General features: G+C 31.7%; 3 protein-coding genes across 3 annotated transcripts; 2 read left to right on the forward strand and 1 right to left on the reverse strand.

Annotated features, from left to right (window-relative positions):
* Positions 1 to 1,093: 1,093 nt before the first annotated feature.
* LOC108478681 (zinc finger protein ZAT10-like) lies at positions 1,094 to 2,374 on the forward strand. Its single transcript, XM_017781155.2, has one exon. It carries the CDS (start codon positions 1,187 to 1,189, stop codon positions 1,865 to 1,867), a length of 681 nt encoding a protein of 226 aa, XP_017636644.1. The 5' UTR covers positions 1,094 to 1,186; the 3' UTR covers positions 1,868 to 2,374.
* Positions 2,375 to 3,956: 1,582 nt separating this feature from the next.
* On the forward strand, positions 3,957 to 8,806 carry LOC108479787 (transcription initiation factor TFIID subunit 4b-like). Its single transcript, XM_053029184.1, has 13 exons — positions 3,957 to 4,249; positions 4,378 to 4,483; positions 4,763 to 5,286; positions 5,406 to 5,501; positions 5,604 to 6,545; positions 7,004 to 7,128; positions 7,236 to 7,323; positions 7,435 to 7,570; positions 7,700 to 7,755; positions 7,829 to 7,885; positions 7,977 to 8,099; positions 8,258 to 8,323; positions 8,399 to 8,806. The coding sequence occupies exons 1-13, from the start codon at positions 4,211 to 4,213 to the stop codon at positions 8,699 to 8,701; spliced, it is 2,661 nt and encodes an 886-aa protein (XP_052885144.1). The 5' UTR covers positions 3,957 to 4,210; the 3' UTR covers positions 8,702 to 8,806.
* Positions 8,807 to 9,295: 489 nt separating this feature from the next.
* On the reverse strand, positions 9,296 to 11,466 carry LOC108479788 (uncharacterized). The gene is made up of 3 exons (XM_017782576.2): positions 10,816 to 11,466; positions 10,150 to 10,497; positions 9,296 to 10,062 (listed from the first exon to the last, which is right to left on the reverse strand). Exons 1-3 carry the CDS (start codon positions 11,209 to 11,211, stop codon positions 9,478 to 9,480), a joined length of 1,329 nt encoding a protein of 442 aa, XP_017638065.1. The 5' UTR covers positions 11,212 to 11,466; the 3' UTR covers positions 9,296 to 9,477.
* Positions 11,467 to 20,744: the final 9,278 nt, after the last annotated feature.

Genomic DNA, 20,744 nt, shown 5'->3' on the forward strand with positions numbered 1-20,744 from the left:
ATGTTGAGATACATTAGGTAAATATACTAACAATTTAATTACCTTAGTTGCAATTTATTTTAAAATTAAAATTAAGGATTATTAATAAATTTAATAAAAAATTTAAACACTGTTAAGCTTAGTTTAGTATTGCTTCTCAAAAGTATTAGAGCCATAAGTAGTATTAAACAAATAACTTTTAAGTCGAATTATTTTTGACAAGTACTTTTGAACTCAAAAGCAAAAAAAAATTTAGATTTTAAGGGGGTGGTATGGGCCCTGACCTCCTAAAATAAAAATTATTATTTAGGCCCTCTAAATTTTTTAAAAATTTTAAATTAATAAAGTTAAAATTATACTTAAACCCTTTAAAATTATAAAAATTTAATTTAATTATTTAAAATTATAAAGATATATACTATAAAAATTAAAATTTCATTCGGCTCATCCTAAAAAATTATTTTGGCATCGTCCTTGAACTTATACTTTTGACAAAAGCACTTTTAAGAATAAAATATAATTTTAAACTTTATAATAAATTTTATATAATATTTATATTGGATATGTAATTACTTTTCCATTATAAATTATTTAAATATTATTTAAATACATATTTATTAGCTTATAACACTATATCTAAAATAGATATTTTATTTCTCAAAAATATTTTCAGACAACAAAATTAAACACTTAAATATTAACTAAACTTTTAAAATATATTCTCAAAATTATTTTGTCACAACCATTTTTAAAAACAGGTTTCAAAAGCAATAAACTAACCCTAGAGACAAAAAAAAAAAAAGGCGGCGTTTGGTTTTCAACTCTTAAAGGGATGATATTTGACTTGGTAGCCGTCTTGCTTCTTGTATCACTCGCTTAAATGGAAGAAGGGCCCACCCTATACTACTTCAAACTCGGAAGGCTTTTATTTGACCGACGCCACCAAGTAGACCAAACTCACTCGCTTTTCTATTTGCTTTTTCCACCCTCGTGCGGAATATAGCTAACCCAACTACTTGTGTAATTTTATTTTAATAAATCAACTAAAAGCTTTACTTTCACATTTCTCATCAATTCACACTAGCCACGCAACTTCCCTTCCCTTCCCTTCCCTTATAAAATCCCCTTCACTCTCACTCACTCTTCCAACTCTCAATTTCTTCTTTGCTTTTTGAAAACCTTGGCTCATTTTCAGTGCTTCAATCAGATGGCTTTAGAAGCTCTTAACTCCCCAACAAACGCTGCTGCTCCTTTTCACTTCCAAGATACCAATTTACACTGCCTCGATTCCTTCACCAAGCGTAAGCGTTCCAAGCGACCACGCTTGGACGATGACCATGTTCCCACCGAGGAAGAATACCTCGCTCTCTGCCTTATTATGTTAGCACGCGGCGGTGCTCCTCGAACGACCTCCACTACTTTGACTCACCAAAAACTTGGCACCTACAAGTGCAGCGTTTGCAACAAGGCCTTTAATTCTTACCAGGCTTTGGATGGCCACAAAGCCAGCCACCGTAAACTTTCAGGAGGCAACGATGACCACTCAACGCCAACGACCTTATCAGCCGTTGGATCAAACCCAAGCGGTAGGTCCCACGAGTGTTCAATCTGTCACAAAAGCTTCCCTTCTGGCCAGGCCTTGGGAGGCCATAAGCGATGCCACTATGAAGGTGGGGCAGCGAATACCGGTAGCATTACATCTGAAGGAGTGAGTTCAACCTCAACCAATACCACCCACCGGGACTTTGATCTGAATATACCGGGTCTTCCTGCATTCTCACCGGCTAATTTATTTGTTTCCGGCGGTGATGATGAAGTTGAAAGCCCACACCCTAGTAAGAAACCATGTCTCTTGATGCAGAGGCCACCCAAAATTGAAGTCAACTAAATTTTAGGCCAGATTCCATTTTTTTTTTGTTTTATTTTTGTACATAGCACATGGACCATTCATTGGTCTCAATGGCAGCAAGTTTTTTTTTTTTTTTAAATTAATTACTCAATTCAATTACTTTAATTCCTCTTACGATTTATTCTCATACGGTTTGCAAAACGTGGGCAGCAAAAGAAAAAAGTAGCTAAAGGCTAATAACAGCCCATAGAGATGAGGTGTATGTTGCATGTGTTATTGTTTGGTTGTCGTAATTAATAATATTTAGTTTACAAAGTCATTTTGGGTCGAATGGTTGTGGTTAGGAAGATAGGCATGAAGTGGGGGTGTACGTGATGGGGCGGCTAATAAGTTGATTTGTGATTCATTTCTTTCCGCATATACATGCTGTTTTCGTGTGGGAAAGTGATTGAGTTAGTGGTGGCTTTTGATCTGATACTTTCTTCTTCATCATCATCACTTCCGTATTGATTCAATCAATGCTAATACAATGCATATTTGGATTCACCGAGTCCCCAGTTTTTTATTGGTCAAATTCTCGCCGTCTACTTTGCATAACTTGTAGATATACTGCTTGTATATTAATTTGATTAAATATATTTTATATGTTTTTTTGAATTTTGAAATTTTAGTCTAAACTAAATTGTAAGAGTTAAATATATTTGGTTAAATTATACTATTAGTCTTGTATTATTTCTAAAGTGATAAATTTAATCCATGTTCTTCAACAAGATTATTCTTAGTCGCTATATTTTTTAATTTCAAAATATCAATCTTAATGCAAGCGATAGCCATTAAATTTATTAATTGATTTTTTTAGAAAATATGTGAAAATAACAAACTGAATGTAATATATTTGATGCATAAAATTTTGAAAATAATAAAACTTCACTTAATAAATTTATTAGCTATCATTTCATCATGATTAAAATTTTCAAAATTTAAAAATACAAAAACTAAAAAAAATTAAAATACAAATACTAAAATTGCATAGAGTACAAGATCTAATAACTTAATTTCATTTTTTATTCAATTAATTTGTTAGATTCGTACTTTTCTTAAAAATTTTATTACCAACTTTAAAACTCATGAATTAAAAAAAAAAAACTCTTAAGAAGCTTGTTTTGTTATGCTCCACTTGTTACTAATTACTAAATAGTTAGGTATTGCTTTTATGTATGTAATTGAAAATTCAAAGTGGATTAAAAATCTTTTAACGAACATTTTGACAAAGCTTCATCTCCAACTTCTAAACATTTTAGTGACATGACTTGGAGAAAACGTCGGCGTTCTTGTTTGGTGGCGGAAACCTATTAAAAGTAAACATAAAAGGAAATATATAAAAAAGTAACGTGTACTGTTGAGTTTGACTCGATTTGATGCACTATTCAGTTTGAAATTTTTATAAACTAATTTCATCTCAGAATTAACATAACTGCACTTGGGTAAAAAAAAAAAGTCCACTTTATTAACATGTATAAGAAATTTAATCCAAATGAAATAACTCTTTTTCTTTTCCTTTCTGCTTTATTTTTATAGGATTACATTAGAAGATAACAAGTAGAGGCTTGATTTTATTGTATATGGGAATTGCTTGTCGTTGGTGTTGTGAGTGGAATTAGCGGGACTGGGGGCATTGTGTTTGCTGACATACGAGCCCAACTGCCTGTGTTTTAATATGGGAATTCAACTTTAGATGCAACGGTAATATTTTTTTTTAAAAAAGAGATCTAATAATTTAAGATGATATTGTTGGGAAGAGTAATTATAAATTTTGAATTAAATAATTTAAGTCACTCTAAACCAAATAAACTCATCAATGATATGATGCGTTTGGATTAATGAAGTCTCATCCAATTTCTTTTAACACCGTTAATTTTTTAGAAAAAAAAAAACTGTAATCGTATAATTTAAGGGGAATAATGAATAAAGCATTTGTAAATCAAAGATATAAGAACATGGAGAGCAGGCTGGAGGCCCAGTTAGCATTTCCTTAAGCTTCAACTGAGGAAACTGCTTACATCCGGTATTTGAATCAAAGGTAGAATTGGTCCTTTCCCATATTTATTAATGGGCTTTGGTCAACAGTTGATCCGGAAGTTTGCTTCTTCCTTTCTCTCTATGAAGCACATTTCCTGTTTTCTCGATCCACTGCAAAACAACTACTCCCTCTCTCTTTTTTGAATTTTTCCATTTTAAAGTTCCATCCTTTTATTCTCATTTTTCTTTTTTCTTTTCTTTTTTTATGTAATAATATTTTCAATTAGTGTACATATATTGTTTGGCCCTGTAAGCTCAAGGATTCCTACTCACCTGCCGTTTACAGGAAAAAATTCATTAGTAATGGACCCTTCCATAGTTAAGTTCTTTGAAGAAGATGAGGTTTCTCTCTATCTTTTTTCCCTTTGTTTTGGATATTTCTTGCTTGCATTATTTATGGAATTCGTAATAAGTTTAAGACTATTCGTTATATTTTCTGTATTTAAAATTAAAAAAAAAACTGATAATAGGACGAGTCCATGCATTCGGGGGCTGACGTTGAGGCGTTCCAGGCTGCCTTGAATCGAGATATTGAAGGCGATGCATCCACTTCTCAGCCACCTGATTCAGATACCGGTATCACAATTTAAATTGCTTGGTTTTCTTTTCTTTTCTTTTCTTTTTTGCTGAAACTTGGTCTCCAAATTTGGAGGGCAAAGAATCTGGATTTGGTTTAAAAAAATAGTGACATTAGAATTAAATTCAGTAATCACGTAGATTGTTAGAAAACCAATATTCTGCCGTCTAATTGAGGTTGTCGTTGTCTTTCCTTTTATGTTAGCTCCGATTGTAATGAAAATTTTTCAACTGGGAAATTCACGGATGATTTTTAAAGTAGAACAGTTTTGTCTCAAGGAAGCAATCGAGTTTCTAGTCAGTCACTTGCACAATGGCCAACCGTGGGGCAAGACGGAAACGCTAACTTTCAACACCAACAACCTGTTCAAAGTGCACAGCAGCGATCATCCGAAATGGAGCAAAAGCAACAGGGACTTCTTGTTATGGGGAGTCTACAACAGCCAAATGATGTTCCGCAAGGAGTTAATTGTCTACCACCACAACAAAAGCAACCCCAGGACGATCATCAACAAGGAGTAGCTGAACAGGTTTCTGCTCAGGTTCCTCTAATGGCTGGGATTCAGACTACTGAACGAAGTCCAATCCCACGTGAACCGGAGAGAACCAATATTCAAGACAGTGAATCACAATATGCAAAATTACAGAAGATGAGTAATCAACAGGCTGGTGGCACAGAGCAGCCAAATAATCAAGTAAATCGAGGAAAACAAGTTCCATTTGCTGTGCTGTTGCCGTCCTTACTGCCCCAACTCGATAAAGACAGAGCGATGCAGCTTCACACCCTTTACGGTAAACTAAAGGTTGATCTTTAACCTCAATCCATTTGCTAGAATTATACTGTTTCTTGAGTAATCGATGTAATAGGCAGGATGGATTGTGCCTCGTCTCTTCTGATTTTTCTGTTGTCTTCAACTGTTAGAAAAACGAAATTGCAAAAGATGGATTTGTCAGGCACATGAGAGATATTGTAGGAGACCAGATGTTGAGGTTGGCCGTTAATAAGTTACAAGTTCAGGTGAGCACAAATGTTTTATGTGATTAAAGTAAAAAAACTAATACTTTATTTGATTGTATGTTAATTTTGATAACAAGCTAAAATTCATACTCATACTTTCAGATGAGTTCCAACCAAGTCCCACTACAGTCCCAGGTTGCAGCAAGGCCTAATACTCCACGAATGCCATCAGTTGGTGGTGCCACACAGTTTGGTGGTCCACATACATTGGCTCAGCTGCACCAAAAGGGCCCTAATTCTCCTGCCAATTCATCTCATCCCTCTCCTCCAGCGGTCCTCATGCAGACTAATTCAAGTTATTTATCCATTGAAAACAAGGTTCAGAAGTCTCAAGAGATGGATCGTCAACCGGATTCTCACTTTGGAGTGCTAAAAAGTCAAAATCCTTCGTCCAGTTCAACCACTGTGAATCAAGAAAGAGATCGTGCTTCAATTCCCGTACAAGGAATTAACATGCAGCAGCAACATCTGAATTTCGCACAAACTTCTTTTGGTATGTACGGGAGTAGTAATTATCACACATACTCTGGATCAAATGTTAGTAATTCAGGTTCTTGTCTAAAGCCGCAACCTCATGACTCACAAATTAGACAAATTCCACATCATCAAAGCATGGGATCGAACCCTGTAGGAGGACCAACCCAGACAATGAACATGATGGGTGGGCCTAAGCTTGAGAGGCAAAACTCAACCAATGACCCAAATAGATTGCAGGGTGGATCTATATCACACTTTTCAAGCAATTCTGTTTCCTGGCAAGCCTCATCAAGTAAGGAGCTGAATCCTGGCCCTTTGTCATCTATGACATATGTGAAACAGGAATCTGTTGATCAAGTTCCAGAGCAGCAGCATGGACTTTATTTGTCTGCAACCCATGGAGCATCTACTGCTATAGTTGAAGAGGGTAATGCAGTTAACGCTACTCCCAAGGATGAGTTTTTAGAGAAGCAATCTTCTAGAGTTGGCTTCTCAACACCTACTAGTATGGCACCTCCTAACTTGCTTTCTCCTTCCATCACAACACAAATGGATTCCAATCTCCCGGTAATCTCATCTTAGTCTATGTTTTCTTGTTGTGATATCTTGATGAATGATTGTGGATGCTTTTGCTGATGCCTATTAGAGCAACCACTTCGTTTAAAAGTCTGCATGAAAATTTATGCATTAAATATTTTCTATCTTGGAATGATACTTTCTTTAGTGATGCAGTTGTACGTGCTTGAGTTGCTAGGCATATCCTATATTTGAGTTGTGTGCCTGGTACTTGTTCCAACTCTACAGTATTCAAACTTCCCAAAATCTGTCCTGCATCACAGGCTGTTTGTGACATGCAGTTCTATATTATGCGATATTATTCTTGAATTTATTTCTCCAGTTCACATATTTGAAATTTTATTCATCAAAATGAAATTTGTATAATTTAATGTTTTCCTAGTGAAGTGCATGTTTATGTCTCCTTGCTTTCTTTTATCAAATTTCCACGTTCTTTCATTATTTATCAGCTGGGTTCTCAGAGTCCATCTGTGCCTGCCACGGCTGGGGTCAATGGAAAAGCACCTCAAAAAAAGCCCTGTGCTGGCCAGAAAAAGCCGCTTGAAGCTCTTGGTTCTTCACCACCATTGTCAAGGTTAGTATGTTGCTTTATAACCTGGAATGATTATCAAGGTCGATTAACAATCAGTTGATTCCTTTTATGCATAATTTTTTACTCGTATTCAATGGGATTTCCTACAGTAAGAAGCAAAAGGTATCTGGAGGCTTTTCAGATCAGAGCATTGAACAACTGAATGATGTAACTGCTGTCAGTGGAGTGAATCTCAGGGTACGATACTTTTTGGTATCTCTTCCTAAGTTTAATTATTAAGTAGTTATGTCAGGAAACATAAGCCCTGAAGTATAAGTCACATCCTTTTGACATTCTGCTATCAAATAGGAAGAGGAGGAGCAACTATTTTCCGGCCCCAAGGATGAGAGTCGAGTTTCAGAAGCATCGAGAAGGATTGTTCAAGAGGAAGAAGAAAGAGTTATTTTGCAGAAAATCCCTTTGCAGAAGAAACTGGCTGAAATTAGTTAATATTCTCCCTTGTCTTTTTCTTCTTTTTTTCAACTTCATAAATTTACACTCGATTTTTCATTATGAGCCATATCTTTCTCAGTATTTCACTATTTCATGTCTGTTTTTCCGTGTCTTCATGCAGTGGCTAAAAGTGGTTTGAAGAATATAAGCAATGATGTTGAACGATGCGTGTCCCTGGTGAGAAGCTAGCTTCTTACCCCTTTTTCTTTATAATGCATTTATATGAGTCCTCTTGTATCTGAATCTCTAGTGTGTGGAGGAAAGAATGCATGGGCTCCTATGCAATTTAATCAGACTATCAAAACAGGTCAGCCTTCATTCCTCTCAATTAACTTGAATTTTCTTTTATATCTTTCTAATTTGGAATTAGTCTCTTGTGGCGGGTTGATGTTGAGAAGCCTAGGCACCGGACACACGTCACCTCAGATGTTCAACAGCATATTATGATGATGAATCGGAATGCTAGGGAAGAATGGGAGAAAAAACAAGCTGAGGCAGAGAAGCTGCGGAAACTTAATGATGTGGGTGCTGTTTCTCTTTGATTATCTGTAACGTGTTAAAAAAACAGTACTGATAGACTAATAATAGGAAAGAATGCACCAGCAGACGTAAGATTGGGGCATGCTATATCACTTATGCTTAAACATTGTATTTGTCAAATATATTTATGTGGATGCAGCCTGAGGCTGAGACTACAGTTGATGGTGACAAGGAGAAAGATGACGGTCGAGTAAAAGTAGTAAAGGTATTATCAATGAGTAATTTCCCAAGCATTATATGTTCCTCAGCCATCCAGATAATGAGAGTAGGTAACGTCCAGGCAAACAAGGAGGAGGATGACAAGATGAGGGCCACTGCTGCAAATGTTGCTGCACGGGCTGCTGTTGGAGGGGATGACATGCTGTCAAAATGGCAACTTATGGCCGAACAAGCTCGCCAGAAACGCGAGGGTGGAACAGATTCGCTATCTGGTTGTCAAGCAGGTAAAGATGTGAACTGCAGGCCTCTATCTGCATCTGGAAAAAATTCAAGGGACTATCAAGAATCGGAGAACAGGTGCCCACTCAGTCCTCCTGCATCTGGTAAGCTTGGTTCATGGCTAGATCTCTTGATTCATGGTTAATATGGTTGTAATATTTATCATGCATGCCATTGCATTAGATGACACTGTCATGGATGCTTGTGTACAACCGAGCAATTTGGAAACAAGTCCCATTATGTTTGATCATATCGATTGGTAGTTAGCAGGTTATGTGCTCAGGACTCCTCTCCTTGCAACCAGGGGAGGATGGTTTCTGTTGTGTCCTCTCTATTTGCTTTGTTTCTTTCAATAGGGTCAAGTAGGAAATCTGGGCGCAACCAAGGTGTCTCAACCCATACTAGAGTGGCTCGTAGTATTTCTGTTAAGGACGTGATTGCAGTTCTGGAAAGAGAACCCCAAATGTCTAAGTCTACACTTATCTATCGCCTGTATGAAAAAACCCGTTCCGAGGCAGCAGCTGAGTGATTATGATACACCTTTATACTATGGTATGATTTTTCAATGTTTTGCACAAGCAATCTGATTACGGAGTGTGGAAGTTGAGACGTCCATGGCTTGATCTTCAGCTTAATTTTATAAAATCTCAGGAGAAACCCGGACAACTGTAATTTCTAGGTGAAATAGGATTAGAAAATTAAAGATATTTTCATCCTAGGAAATATGAAAATCAATGTGTATTTACAAATTGAAAGCGACATTATCCAATAACAAAAAAATCTTACAGACAAGTACAATTTCGACTTTAGCTTGTAGTTAGTTAGTCAAGTAAAAGTGTTACATGTAGTCAAAGTTGTATGGAAATTTGCCAAAAAGCCCTCTTCTTTTAAAAAAATTTCATCCTCCCAGATAAAATGGTTTCATGAGCTTTTATCTAGTTTACCAACTTTGGATCGGTATGGAGCAGTAGCCAAACTAGTTTTTAGGGTTGGACCCTGAGAGAATTCACAGGCTTCATCCATTGAAGCCAATCTTATTTCATCAGGAGGTATGAAGCAGTCCGCTGACAGACCTGGAACATTGAATGCCACTTCTTTGATTGCCCACGCTTCTTCCATCCTGGTCCGAGTGTGGCTCATTGCAGTATCTCCAAACCGGAAAAGGGTCACCACGGAGCGTCCCGAGTGAGCAACCATTATTCCTTCAACAAGTCTGTAATCCTCGAGAGATGAATCGATTGTAGTCTCCCAGTACACAGCATCTCCCCCGTTGTTTTGAATTCGGGTTAAATGTGAGTCTTCCAAGTGCACAAGAAGGCCTGTTTTCTGGCTGAAGTAGCCGAATAAAACATGTCTAACGATCTCAGCAGGTCCTTCGCTCCTGGCCTTCAATGTTGCGGGATCGGCACAAAGCTTGAGTATAAAACAATCCTCCCCATTGATCTGCTTCTCACCACTACATCTCGCATTTGTAAACATGCTTGCTGTTGTTCTCGGATCAAGACCCTGCACAAGAATACCAGTTTTGGTACCATAGCCAGAAATAAATTTACAAGGAACAAACAGTAAAGAAGCGAAGAGGTGGAGGTTAACCTGGAGTGCACGGCGAAGGGGGCGAACAGGGCCTCTAGTAGCATGTGCACCAAGCCAAGGAGTATGCCTCCACACAAGCTTCCCATTGCAGCCAGCATGAACCTTGCTAGCACCAAGTGCGAGCTCCACGTACCACATGTCGGGATTCATTTGCCACAACACAAACCCACCAGATTCGGCAACTTTGGTAGAATTCCGATTCTTGGTGACCTTGTTAGCCGTCTGGAACTCGGAAGCTATCATTCTAACCCTACCCATTGCATAAGCATTGTGGATGGAGTTCTGAAGCTTTTGCCCACCTGAAGCAGCAGTATACTGCTGTAATATGTATTGAGCAGATGATGATTCCTGAAAATATTTACAACACATTAGAGTCAGAGATTGTTCCTTCCATGAGCCCCCAAACCAGTAGTGCTAATCAAATTCTTCTTCCATTTAGGTTTATTTCTCCCAAAACAAGTAGATCCAGATTGAAAAAAACAACTCTTATCTGTCTATTAAGCAACCCTACTATAATCCATCAAAATCCCATAGTCATCAAGTGAAAGGAAAAGCCAAACCCAACATCAAAAATCTCAGCACAAGACTTATTCTCTGAACAAAAATAAAAAATGCAGCATCAGGGAAGAAAGAAAGAGAGAAGAAAGGGTGTGGTTGGGGGCTCACAATTGGGGTGTCTTTAATGGTGATGTGAGAGAAAGAGTCCAAAGCGCTAACGTGCACTGGCGCGAGCGGTGCACCCAAGACTCCAAGCAACAACCTCAGATCGGAGCGTTCACAGGTTGAGGTAGAAACGGAAGGGCCTCCTCGTGCCAGCTGACCTTTTATCCACTGAGCCCACCTACCTTCCATCCTGGAATTTTCAGCGTCCGTTCCATCAGGATCAGGACCTTCTTTCAACGGCGACAAAGCTTCGGCCGGCCTGAGGCCCCCAGACCTAAAGAAAAAGGGCTCGGGATGGTGGCTGTAATTCTTCCTCCGACGGCGCAGTAAGTTGGACATTGGTGATGCAGTCCTGGCGGGACTTTTAGCCCGCGAACGACTCTCCTGCTTTCTTTCCATTTCAACAGAAAACCCACAAGCCTTCTCCCTTTTCTGCTCTTAAGAGACACTCAGAAAGTGTAAAAGAGAAGAAACAGACACAATGGTACACTGAGAAAAGTAGCTGATACTGAAGAAGAAGGAGAGGAAGAAGAAGAAAAACAAATAGTTTCTAGAAAAACAGAAAATGAGGGAATAAGAAGGGAAATTAATTAATTTGATTAGGACAAATATAGTTTCGCTGATTAAGATACTGTATCCCGCTTAGGTAAGGTTGGTACCAATATAGGTATAATTTGGTATCTTGTTTCAATTTTATACGTAGCTCAGATTATTATTTCATACACGTAACTTTTATTATTATAAATAAAATTTAAATATAAATATGTTCATTAATATACATCACAAATCTAATTCTTACATTGTTTTTATATTAAAATTAGATTACATTTTATTCCTTATACTTCAAAAAATAGACAAATTAATTCTTTTATGTTAGAGTAAATTAGTCCTTTTAATTAAATTTTAATAATTTGTACTATTAAAATTGATGTGGTGTTTGAAATAACAAATAATAACATATGATGTGTCACATATATTTCGTGCTAACCTACAAGAACCACTTTTTAACAAAAAATGGATAATTTTTTCATAAGATTAATTTGCTCTTTAATCTAACGTACAATGATCATTTTACTTATTTTTAAATAAAAAGACAAAATATAATATGATTCTTAATGTAAAGATGATACTTTTATTAATTCCTTTTCACTTATTAAAACGCAATAAATTATTAGTTTTTCTAATAGCATATATTACAATTAAATTTAATTAACAATTTAAGTTGATGGAATTGAATCAGCCTAAATTTAATTAAAATAATATATTTTTAACTTTACTTAAATTTATTTATTTTTATTGATTAATACGGAACATGCGAATAACAAATATAAACGAAAATTTGCATCAAAATAAAAAGTTTAATTTAGGGTTTGTTTGGACAACATGAATAATTGAATAGAAGTGTAATTACATTCTTTTATAATTATAAAGAATTGTAAGTCCTTAGACATGTTTGGTGACAAGATGTAATTACATTATAATTCTCTACATCATGTTTTATATTATAAATTATAATTACATAGTTACATAATTTATATTTTAAAAATATTAATTACTATACAAAAATTATTAGTATGATAAATATTATATTTAATCAAGTAACAAAAAGTAAAATTAAATCTTCATATTTATTATGTTAGTATAAAAAATAGTTGATAATACGATTATTAATAAAACTAATAAAAAGTAAACATTATATGCACATTTATCTAACTGTTTTAGTGTAGATTTGTTAGGTTATGCCATCTTTAATATTTAACATATGCTCATTATCCTCATTTGTTAGTTCTTGACTAAGTTCATCATCATCTGAATTTGGATTTGCATCATTAGGATTATTAAAATCTCCTTTCATATATTCTTTGAAGTATGAATAATCTCAATTCACCAATAGTTAAAGTTATGAAATATGAAACATGTTAGTACAATCCAACATTATATTTTTATGTTATATTAAGGTGATGTTAATATGGGGAAAAAAATTAGAAGAACAGATATCTTCTCAACCATCTTAAAACCTTAAATGTCTCAAATTAAAAAGTGCAGAAGTTGCTTATGATGCAGGTGTCTGACACCATTTTCTAAAATAGTATCATACCTCGTAATATGGTGTAAAAATTTTTTTGTATTTGTATAAATAACATCGATCTTATAATATTTGGGTTCACAATCTAAATAATTTGTAGTTTTAATTATAAAAACTTATTCAAACTTAATTTGGAGAAAAAATTATATTAGGTTATGTCTCTTTTATAATACCTAAACTAAGTAAAAAATAATATAAAATTTATAACAAATAACCTTTATAAATAAGGTTTTATAAATTGTTCAATAACTTTCATAACACTTCTTATAATTAATATAATTTTTTGTCAACTCTTTAGAAAGTTATTCTTTATAAATAGGCTAGGATAATGTAAGCTATAACATTCTTTTATGAATTTTTATAATATATAGTATGGACACATAAATAAGTTATATGCATACCTATTGACCATAAATTTTGTAAATAAATACATTATAATCCTTTTATAAAATGTAAATTATTTTTATAGTAAACTTTTGATGTTTTAACTTTTGAAATTTTTAAGATTTAACTAATATAATTTTTATGATTTTATAAAATGCAAAAATTATTTTTATAATAAATTACACCCAAATCCAATTACTAGATGACTTTCCAAACACTACCTTAATGTTTATATTTATTATCAAAGCAGAATGTATTTGCCCATACCTACCGGTGATGTCGGTTAAACCATAATTTGAATTTTAAATTTAGTATAATTTAATGAATTTTTATATCCATATTCTACAATTTAGGATTAGGAATGAATATAATTACTTTATTGATTGAGTTTTAACTTAGTTGGCATTAGTATTACTGTCAGTGTATTAGCATTATTGCTAGTGTAGGAGGGCGTGGGTTTAAGCACATTAAAGTGTATTTAATCATCCTATTTATAGGTTGGAGAGATTATCAAAATTAATAAGTTTTAAATTTTAGTCTCAAAAGTTATTTTTCTTTTTGAAAGAAAGACTTAATAGTTAATACGTGTGAATGATTTTTTAATCGTTTCCAATTCGGTTAGAATAGTTATAGATATTTAAAAAAAAAGGAAATTTATTAATTAATTTTATGAATAGAACCATACAATTTGGGAAAAAATAACAAACGTCCATCGTAGGTAGTGAAGGATAAGTTTCATCAACACAATAAAGGCTTTAGCCTCAACATCAAATGAATATTATAGCACGTTAACAATTAGCTTTGTCATAACTCAAGCACAACATATATGGAGTGATTGCAAGCACTTAACATGATAAGTAAATTAACCCCAAATGGTATAAAGTGGTGGACAAAAATCAACAAAAGAACTAAGCATCCATTAAGTTGGAGAGGACGATGACAAAACTATCTCAAAATCATTTACAAAAGCAAGACTAAAAAAATGTGCTAAAAGAGCAAACAAAAATTTTTAAAAGTAAAAAACTTATTAAACAATAAAAAACAAACAAAAAAAAAATATAAAATTTAAGATAACATATGTCCACACTGACTTGTGAAATAATTTATTATCCTAAAATACTCTAAAATATAAAAAAAAAATTAAGAAATCGGCGAAGAGTCACCCACTTTCCAAGAGACTATTGGTGGTCGGTGGAGTTCCAATTGTGACAAATATCGTTATTTGTTCAACACAACTTGTGAATACAACAAATGTACCCACAAAACATATCTAGAAATTAACAAGAGAGAAGACGCATGGAGTGAATGAGAAGAAAAAAGAAAGATAAGATTGGTGGGAGAGATAAAAAGACGGGTGATAACTAACTTGGAGAATGACATCGTCTCTGGGCAAAACAAAAGAGAAGAAACAAATTACTTGAAAAAAAAAAGGAGTTTTTAAGGGTTTTAAATGAAGGCATAATAATAAAATAGACCCCTAACATTTATATCTTTTGCCATTTGAATCATAAATTTTTTAGAGTCAATTTGAGTCAAAATGCTAATTTTTTAATTGAAAATGCTAATTGGACCCTTCAAAATTCAACGATGAGGATGTGGCATGGTAACATTGAAAAATTACAAATTAGGTGGATGAAATGGCGTAATTTTGGAAAAAAGAAAAAAGCATTAAAATATCTTACAATTATATGTTCTTAAATTGTTTTATTTTCTAAAATTCCATGTAAGATATTTGAATGTTTTTTTTTGGGTCCAAATTTAGGTTGTTTCATCCACCATGTCATCACCATTAAAATTGAAGAGTTGAATTAAAAGAAGATGATTTGGAGACAAAATGAAAGGTTGAGGGGGTAAAAAGAAATATGATTAAAACGACAAAAATATAAATGTTAGGGGGGCTATTTTGTGATTTAAAAATTAGGCGTGGGTGTGTGAAAATGGTTTTCTAATGAGGGTGTTTTGTTTGCAACGGTCAAACAATGATGAAATGGAAAAAGGGATAGTGGGATTAATAATAATGAAATGTGAGCATGCTAAGCGTGTGAGGTTGGAGTGTTCATAATGTTGGAATAGGTTGTAATTACTTCACTTTTCTTTTATTTCACAATTTTATTTTTGGTATTTATTCCTTTTTATTTATTATGCATCTTTTATCAATTTTCAAATAAATTTCAAATGCTGAGCTTTTGTAACCCCCTTTTTTCAGAATTAAATCCTTATCTATAAATTATACAAGCAAGCCACCTTCTAAGTTTATATATTATTAATGAATTCTATATAAATTTCAAACAAATTTGTTTTTTTTTTTTTAAATTACAACTTAAAAAACATTAACGTTGAGTTAATTTGTGGGATTTGATTTAGATTTGAATTAATATTTTTAAAATGCTATAAGTATATACTGGGGGATTTGATTTAAATTTGATTTTTTTTTTGTTGAACATTAAATTAAGCTGTTTAATAGCATCACTAGCTTTATTTTGTTGTAGAACTTCTAAGACTTCTTTAGTGGCGTCATCATAAATCTGTAAGGTTATCTTTCATTCTAAACTCAGTTTAGTCAAACTGTCATCAACTAAATTGTCTTCTCTAGGAACATATCAAATCAACCATTGTCCTTTAATTCTCATAATCCGTTGGACTCTCTTGAGTAATGTGATTCATGAACTCACCATCACACTACCTTGTAAGGCTCTAACCGCCTCCAGGTGATCGGTCTGAATTGTTACTTTATTAAAACCTTTGCTAAGCAAAATAAGTATACTATCCAAAATACCCCATAGTTCAACCTCAAAAACTGTGTATTTTCCCGAATAGTGATTGTACCCCAAGATCCAATTCTCATTCTGATCACGCAACACTCTACCAACAAAAACACTTCTAGAACCTCTACCCATTGTACCATCAGTGAATAAGCGTATTCAATTATTTGTCAAGGTTGCTCGAATATTAGAAGAATGTTTATTTTGCTTGGATCCATTGTGACTTAAGTCATACTACTATGCCCAGCTCTAGGAAACTTTAACAATCTCAAGAGCATTCTAGGTAAAACCTTGGAAGATAAAATTCTTCCAGATACGTCAAGCAATTAGCCTAAAAAGACAAGACCAAACTATCTCTCGTCTAGATAATCTTGTGTAACAACAAAGGCTAGAAATTAACCGATTTTGTAGAGCCTAAATTAGAATTATTATTTATTTAAAAAGTTACAAGTAGAATTATAAATATAATTAATAAAATTTAAATAATTAAAGTCAGAATCAACATTATAAAGTAAGATTTAACTCATAATTAGAATATATACGAACCTAAATTAAGATAAATTTAATAGTAAGAACTTAGACGTGATTTTGCAGGAGATGAAACTTATGATCTCATAGTTCCGAAAAACTCAACCTTTAACACTAAATCAAATACCTAATGACATACTTGAGTAAAGATTAAATGTTTTAATAGAATCATAAAGGGGAAATGAAATAAGTAAATAAACCCAATTGTATTTTTTTTTTTGATTAGGTTTTGAAATTATTTAAAACTAATAAACATTTTTAAAAAGAAAAGGAATCAAACCGTATCCAACTATTGTTAAAGAGAAGAAAATAGGGGGAACATTAATTAATGAATAATGATAATGGAGGTGTTTAATTTAGAGCTTTGGTAGCCAATTGTTGAATATGATTTGCCTAAGCACCACTTAATAAGCATACTTGATACACATGCAATGATGCTCATTTTTGTTATTTATTTTATATGGAGTGCATATATATATATACAGTTTTAGTGCCACCCCATTTATACCTGTAACTCAATATAAACTTAAAGTTTATGTTCAGGAAAATGAAAATCTTTCCAGTACAATGATATACTAAACTTCAATTTAGTTGGTATTAAGTACATGCACATTTTTACTCCGATTTAAAATTTCCAGTTATAAGTAGAAATAGATATTATAGTAAAATAAATAAGTTCAATTATTTTTTTAAAAAAAATAAAATAAATTAATTCATTTATATTTAAAAATAATTGGTAAAAACCTCTCTAGTTTGAGCAAATTGATCCCTTTAAAAAATTAAATCAATTTAATCCCCGACAATTTTGAAAATAAGCAACTAGGATAAATTATTACCGTATTAATATCTTCCATCAATTGTACTTAGTTTTGGCCGGTATACTGACAAATGCAGTCCTTGATGTTTTATATATATCTTTTTTCAAATTTAGTTTTGATTCTAAAAAAGTTAATAAATCTCGTTTACATATTTACACAAATATTGCAGGCTAAATTTATTAAGTCTTGAATATGTAAATTTAAAGGGATAAAATTATTATTATACTAATTAAAATTATATACAATTGATGAAATACATTAACAATATGATTAATTATTCTTAAATACTCACTTTTAAAATTAATAAAGTTTATTTACCAACATAATTTAAAATCATAATACAGTAGATATTGATAAGCAATCTACCATACATAAGATAAATATATTGTTTTTGAAGATTTTTTTTTGGAAATAAACTGCAGTTAATATCATAATCAAGCGATGACGTTTTAGAGCCTAGAAGAACAATCTAGAAGAAAAGCAAAGTAAAATGGAAAACAGCTAATGAAATCATTGGTAAGCAAAAGAAAAATATCACTAGTTTACGTAACATGCTACTATCATTTTAATTGTTTTCAACAATAATTTATAGGCTAAGGATTAATTTAATTTTTTTAACGGTTCTTAATTTCATTAATTAATAGGAATGATGAACAAAATTAATATTAATAGAAATCATGAATAAATAATAAATAAATTATTATAAATTAATGTTTAAATGTCATGTTTGTAGAATGATTTTAAAAAATGACAAGGATTAATTGACAATAATTGCAACATTTGAATAATTCAAAAATACATCAACTTATCAAATTGCCTACATTTACATTCTGGCCTCGTCATCATTAAATCAGCTTGACGATGAATATCGATCAATAAAAAAATATCAAAAGCCTCAAGACACCCACCACATTAGTGATACACAAAAGGTTAAGTCTTAGATAGCCTTTAATCCTACTCATTATCTCGAATCTATCACCATAACTATAATCTATCATGATAAAATTCTTCATGAACAATTCTTAATAGATTGGCAATACTCTTATATTGGCAAATCTCACATATACGCCAGAACATGACTAAAAATTTAAAATAAAATAAAATAAACTAATATCAGCTTTCAAAGAAAACAGACTGGACAAAATAAAAACCATGAAAAATGTGAACAAAATCGTAATAATATGGTCTGAAATTAAAAATAAAATAAAAAATATGAAAAAAAAAAGGCTTTGAGTAAAACTGCAACCAACAACCAACCCAAAAGCTTAATTGTATCAAAATAAATTAGGTAATTTAAATTTTATATTATTTAACGTTATTGATAAAAAATGCTACCATGAAAATAAAATAAGACTATGTGTAAATATTTAAAATTAAGAAAAATAAATATTTATATAATATTTACAAAATTATAATGTATTCTACAAATTTATTAAAACTCTAAAAAATAAAATATTACTAGAAACTCTATCATACGCGTAAGAGTGTGGGAATTATGTATTCAGAATACATTTGTGTTTAAAATGATATACAATAAATAATGAAACATAATGTTTTAAACTAATAATTATAACAACACATTTGCAATATGTATGAAACTAAAATAAAAATAGTTTAACTTGTGAGTAAAAGAAAATTGAAATAGATAAATATGTCATATTAGGGATATTAAATGCATCCCAATTGCTTGTCATAGTATTTTCATTTTCTATAGCATGTCAAAAACTTATCAAGTTAGAGAAAAAAATTCAATATTAAAATTCTATTTTTAAAAATTAAATATCGAGTTGATTTGTGACACTAACACAACCAATTACACTAACTAACTAGAAATTCTATTATATATGTATGCGTGTGGAGACCACGTATTTAAAACATAGGGATGTGTTTTGAAAATAATATACAATAAATAATGAAATGCATTGTTTGAAACCAATTAATAATAACAAATGAAATATATACGATATTAAAATGAAAAATAAGATTAAATTGTGAGTAAAAAAACTTAAATGCATAAATACATCGATTAAGAATATTAAATGAATATAATTATTTATCATGGTGTTAGAATCAATCTTGCTGAGTTAGTTTGTGATACTAACTCAATCAACAATATTATTAATACTAGAAATCCTTTCACATACGTATGCATGTGAAAACCAAAAATATAGTATATAAATGTGTTAAAAATAACATACAATAAATAATAAAACGTATAACTTGAAATTGATTAATAATAACACATGAAATATGTAAAATATTAAATTTAGAGAAAAAAGGATTAAATTGTTTATCTTTGTGTTGTCATCAATCTTAAGTTGATGTCGAGTTAACTTATGATACCAACTCAATGAAATATATTATTAATATATATAATTAATGAACGTTAATATAGCATGCATAACAAAAACAAAATGTATAAAATTATTAAAATAAAACTTTAGTTGGGTAGTAAATTAAATGTTTTACTAGTGCAATTTGTTTGGATTCAAATTCCATCACATGGATATTTTTATTTTTAATAAAAACTAAAGTACCCTCAAATAATACAATTTATTTTAATCATGAAATGATATTTTCGTAATTTTCTTAATTGAGTTGGTGACCTGGTTGAGGTAACACCAACCTAGTTAGATAAATAATAGTATAGTTAGTTTCAAACTTACAAATTAAAAATAAAAAAAATTGTTAAAAACATTATAAAAAATTAAAAATAAAAATGTCACCAACTCAATCATAAATTTATAATAAAATATTTCTTTTAATTATTTCATATTTTTTATCATTTTTAAATAAAAGTTTTCATTTTTTATCATTTTAAATAAAAAATTAAAATTTACGAATATAAACATCAAACATATATTCAATAATATTAAATATGGGTCTATTATCATTCCTCTTATATTTAATATTGATTAAATTTAAATATATAATTAATATAAAATATTATCTTTCACCAAGTGATAAAATCTACTACCTTTTATTCTTTTGGTGAAATCTTGTATATTTTATTTTTTAACTAAGTCTTTACAAACCTAAATAGTTTGTATATATCTTTTGTTTTTTCACCTCATCAAGATGTATTTGTTTATTTTTTTTAATAGTATAAACATAAGAGTTTATTAATGGAAATAATTGAGGTTTTCAACTTTCTAATAGTAGAAAGATTAGATTGGTGGGTTAGTTTGTGTTGAGTTGAAGTAGATTGCTCCCAATCCCAAGATTCTTTAAACTCTTACTTTTCTTTACAAATCTGGTGTGGTCATAGAACAGTCTTATCTTGGGGGCATATATGTGAATAATGTCACCAAACTACGACTGCCACTGCCAACTACAAAGTAAGAAATGGGATCT

Source organism: Gossypium arboreum, chromosome 1 (genome assembly GCF_025698485.1).
Source record: "Gossypium arboreum isolate Shixiya-1 chromosome 1, ASM2569848v2, whole genome shotgun sequence".
Classification (NCBI taxonomy): Eukaryota; Viridiplantae; Streptophyta; class Magnoliopsida; order Malvales; family Malvaceae; genus Gossypium; species Gossypium arboreum.

What these genes read in the sequence shown, in the direction of transcription:
- LOC108479788 (XM_017782576.2), bottom strand. Translation starts at nt 11,211, where the DNA reads ATGGAAAGAAAGCAGGAGAGTCGTTCGCGGGCTAAAAGTCCCGCCAGG. An exon ending in CCATTAAAGACACCCCAATT is followed by an intron (nt 10,498 to 10,815) that starts GTGAGCCCCCAA and finishes AAATATTTTCAG; the next exon opens with GAATCATCATCTGCTCAATA. An exon ending in CCCTTCGCCGTGCACTCCAG is followed by an intron (nt 10,063 to 10,149) that starts GTTAACCTCCAC and finishes ATTCTTGTGCAG; the next exon opens with GGTCTTGATCCGAGAACAAC.
- LOC108479787 (XM_053029184.1), top strand. Translation starts at nt 4,211, where the DNA reads ATGGACCCTTCCATAGTTAAGTTCTTTGAAGAAGATGAG. An exon ending in AGTTCTTTGAAGAAGATGAG is followed by an intron (nt 4,250 to 4,377) that starts GTTTCTCTCTAT and finishes AACTGATAATAG; the next exon opens with GACGAGTCCATGCATTCGGG. An exon ending in TTAATAAGTTACAAGTTCAG is followed by an intron (nt 5,502 to 5,603) that starts GTGAGCACAAAT and finishes TCATACTTTCAG; the next exon opens with ATGAGTTCCAACCAAGTCCC.
- LOC108478681 (XM_017781155.2), top strand. Translation starts at nt 1,187, where the DNA reads ATGGCTTTAGAAGCTCTTAACTCCCCAACAAACGCTGCTGCTCCTTTT.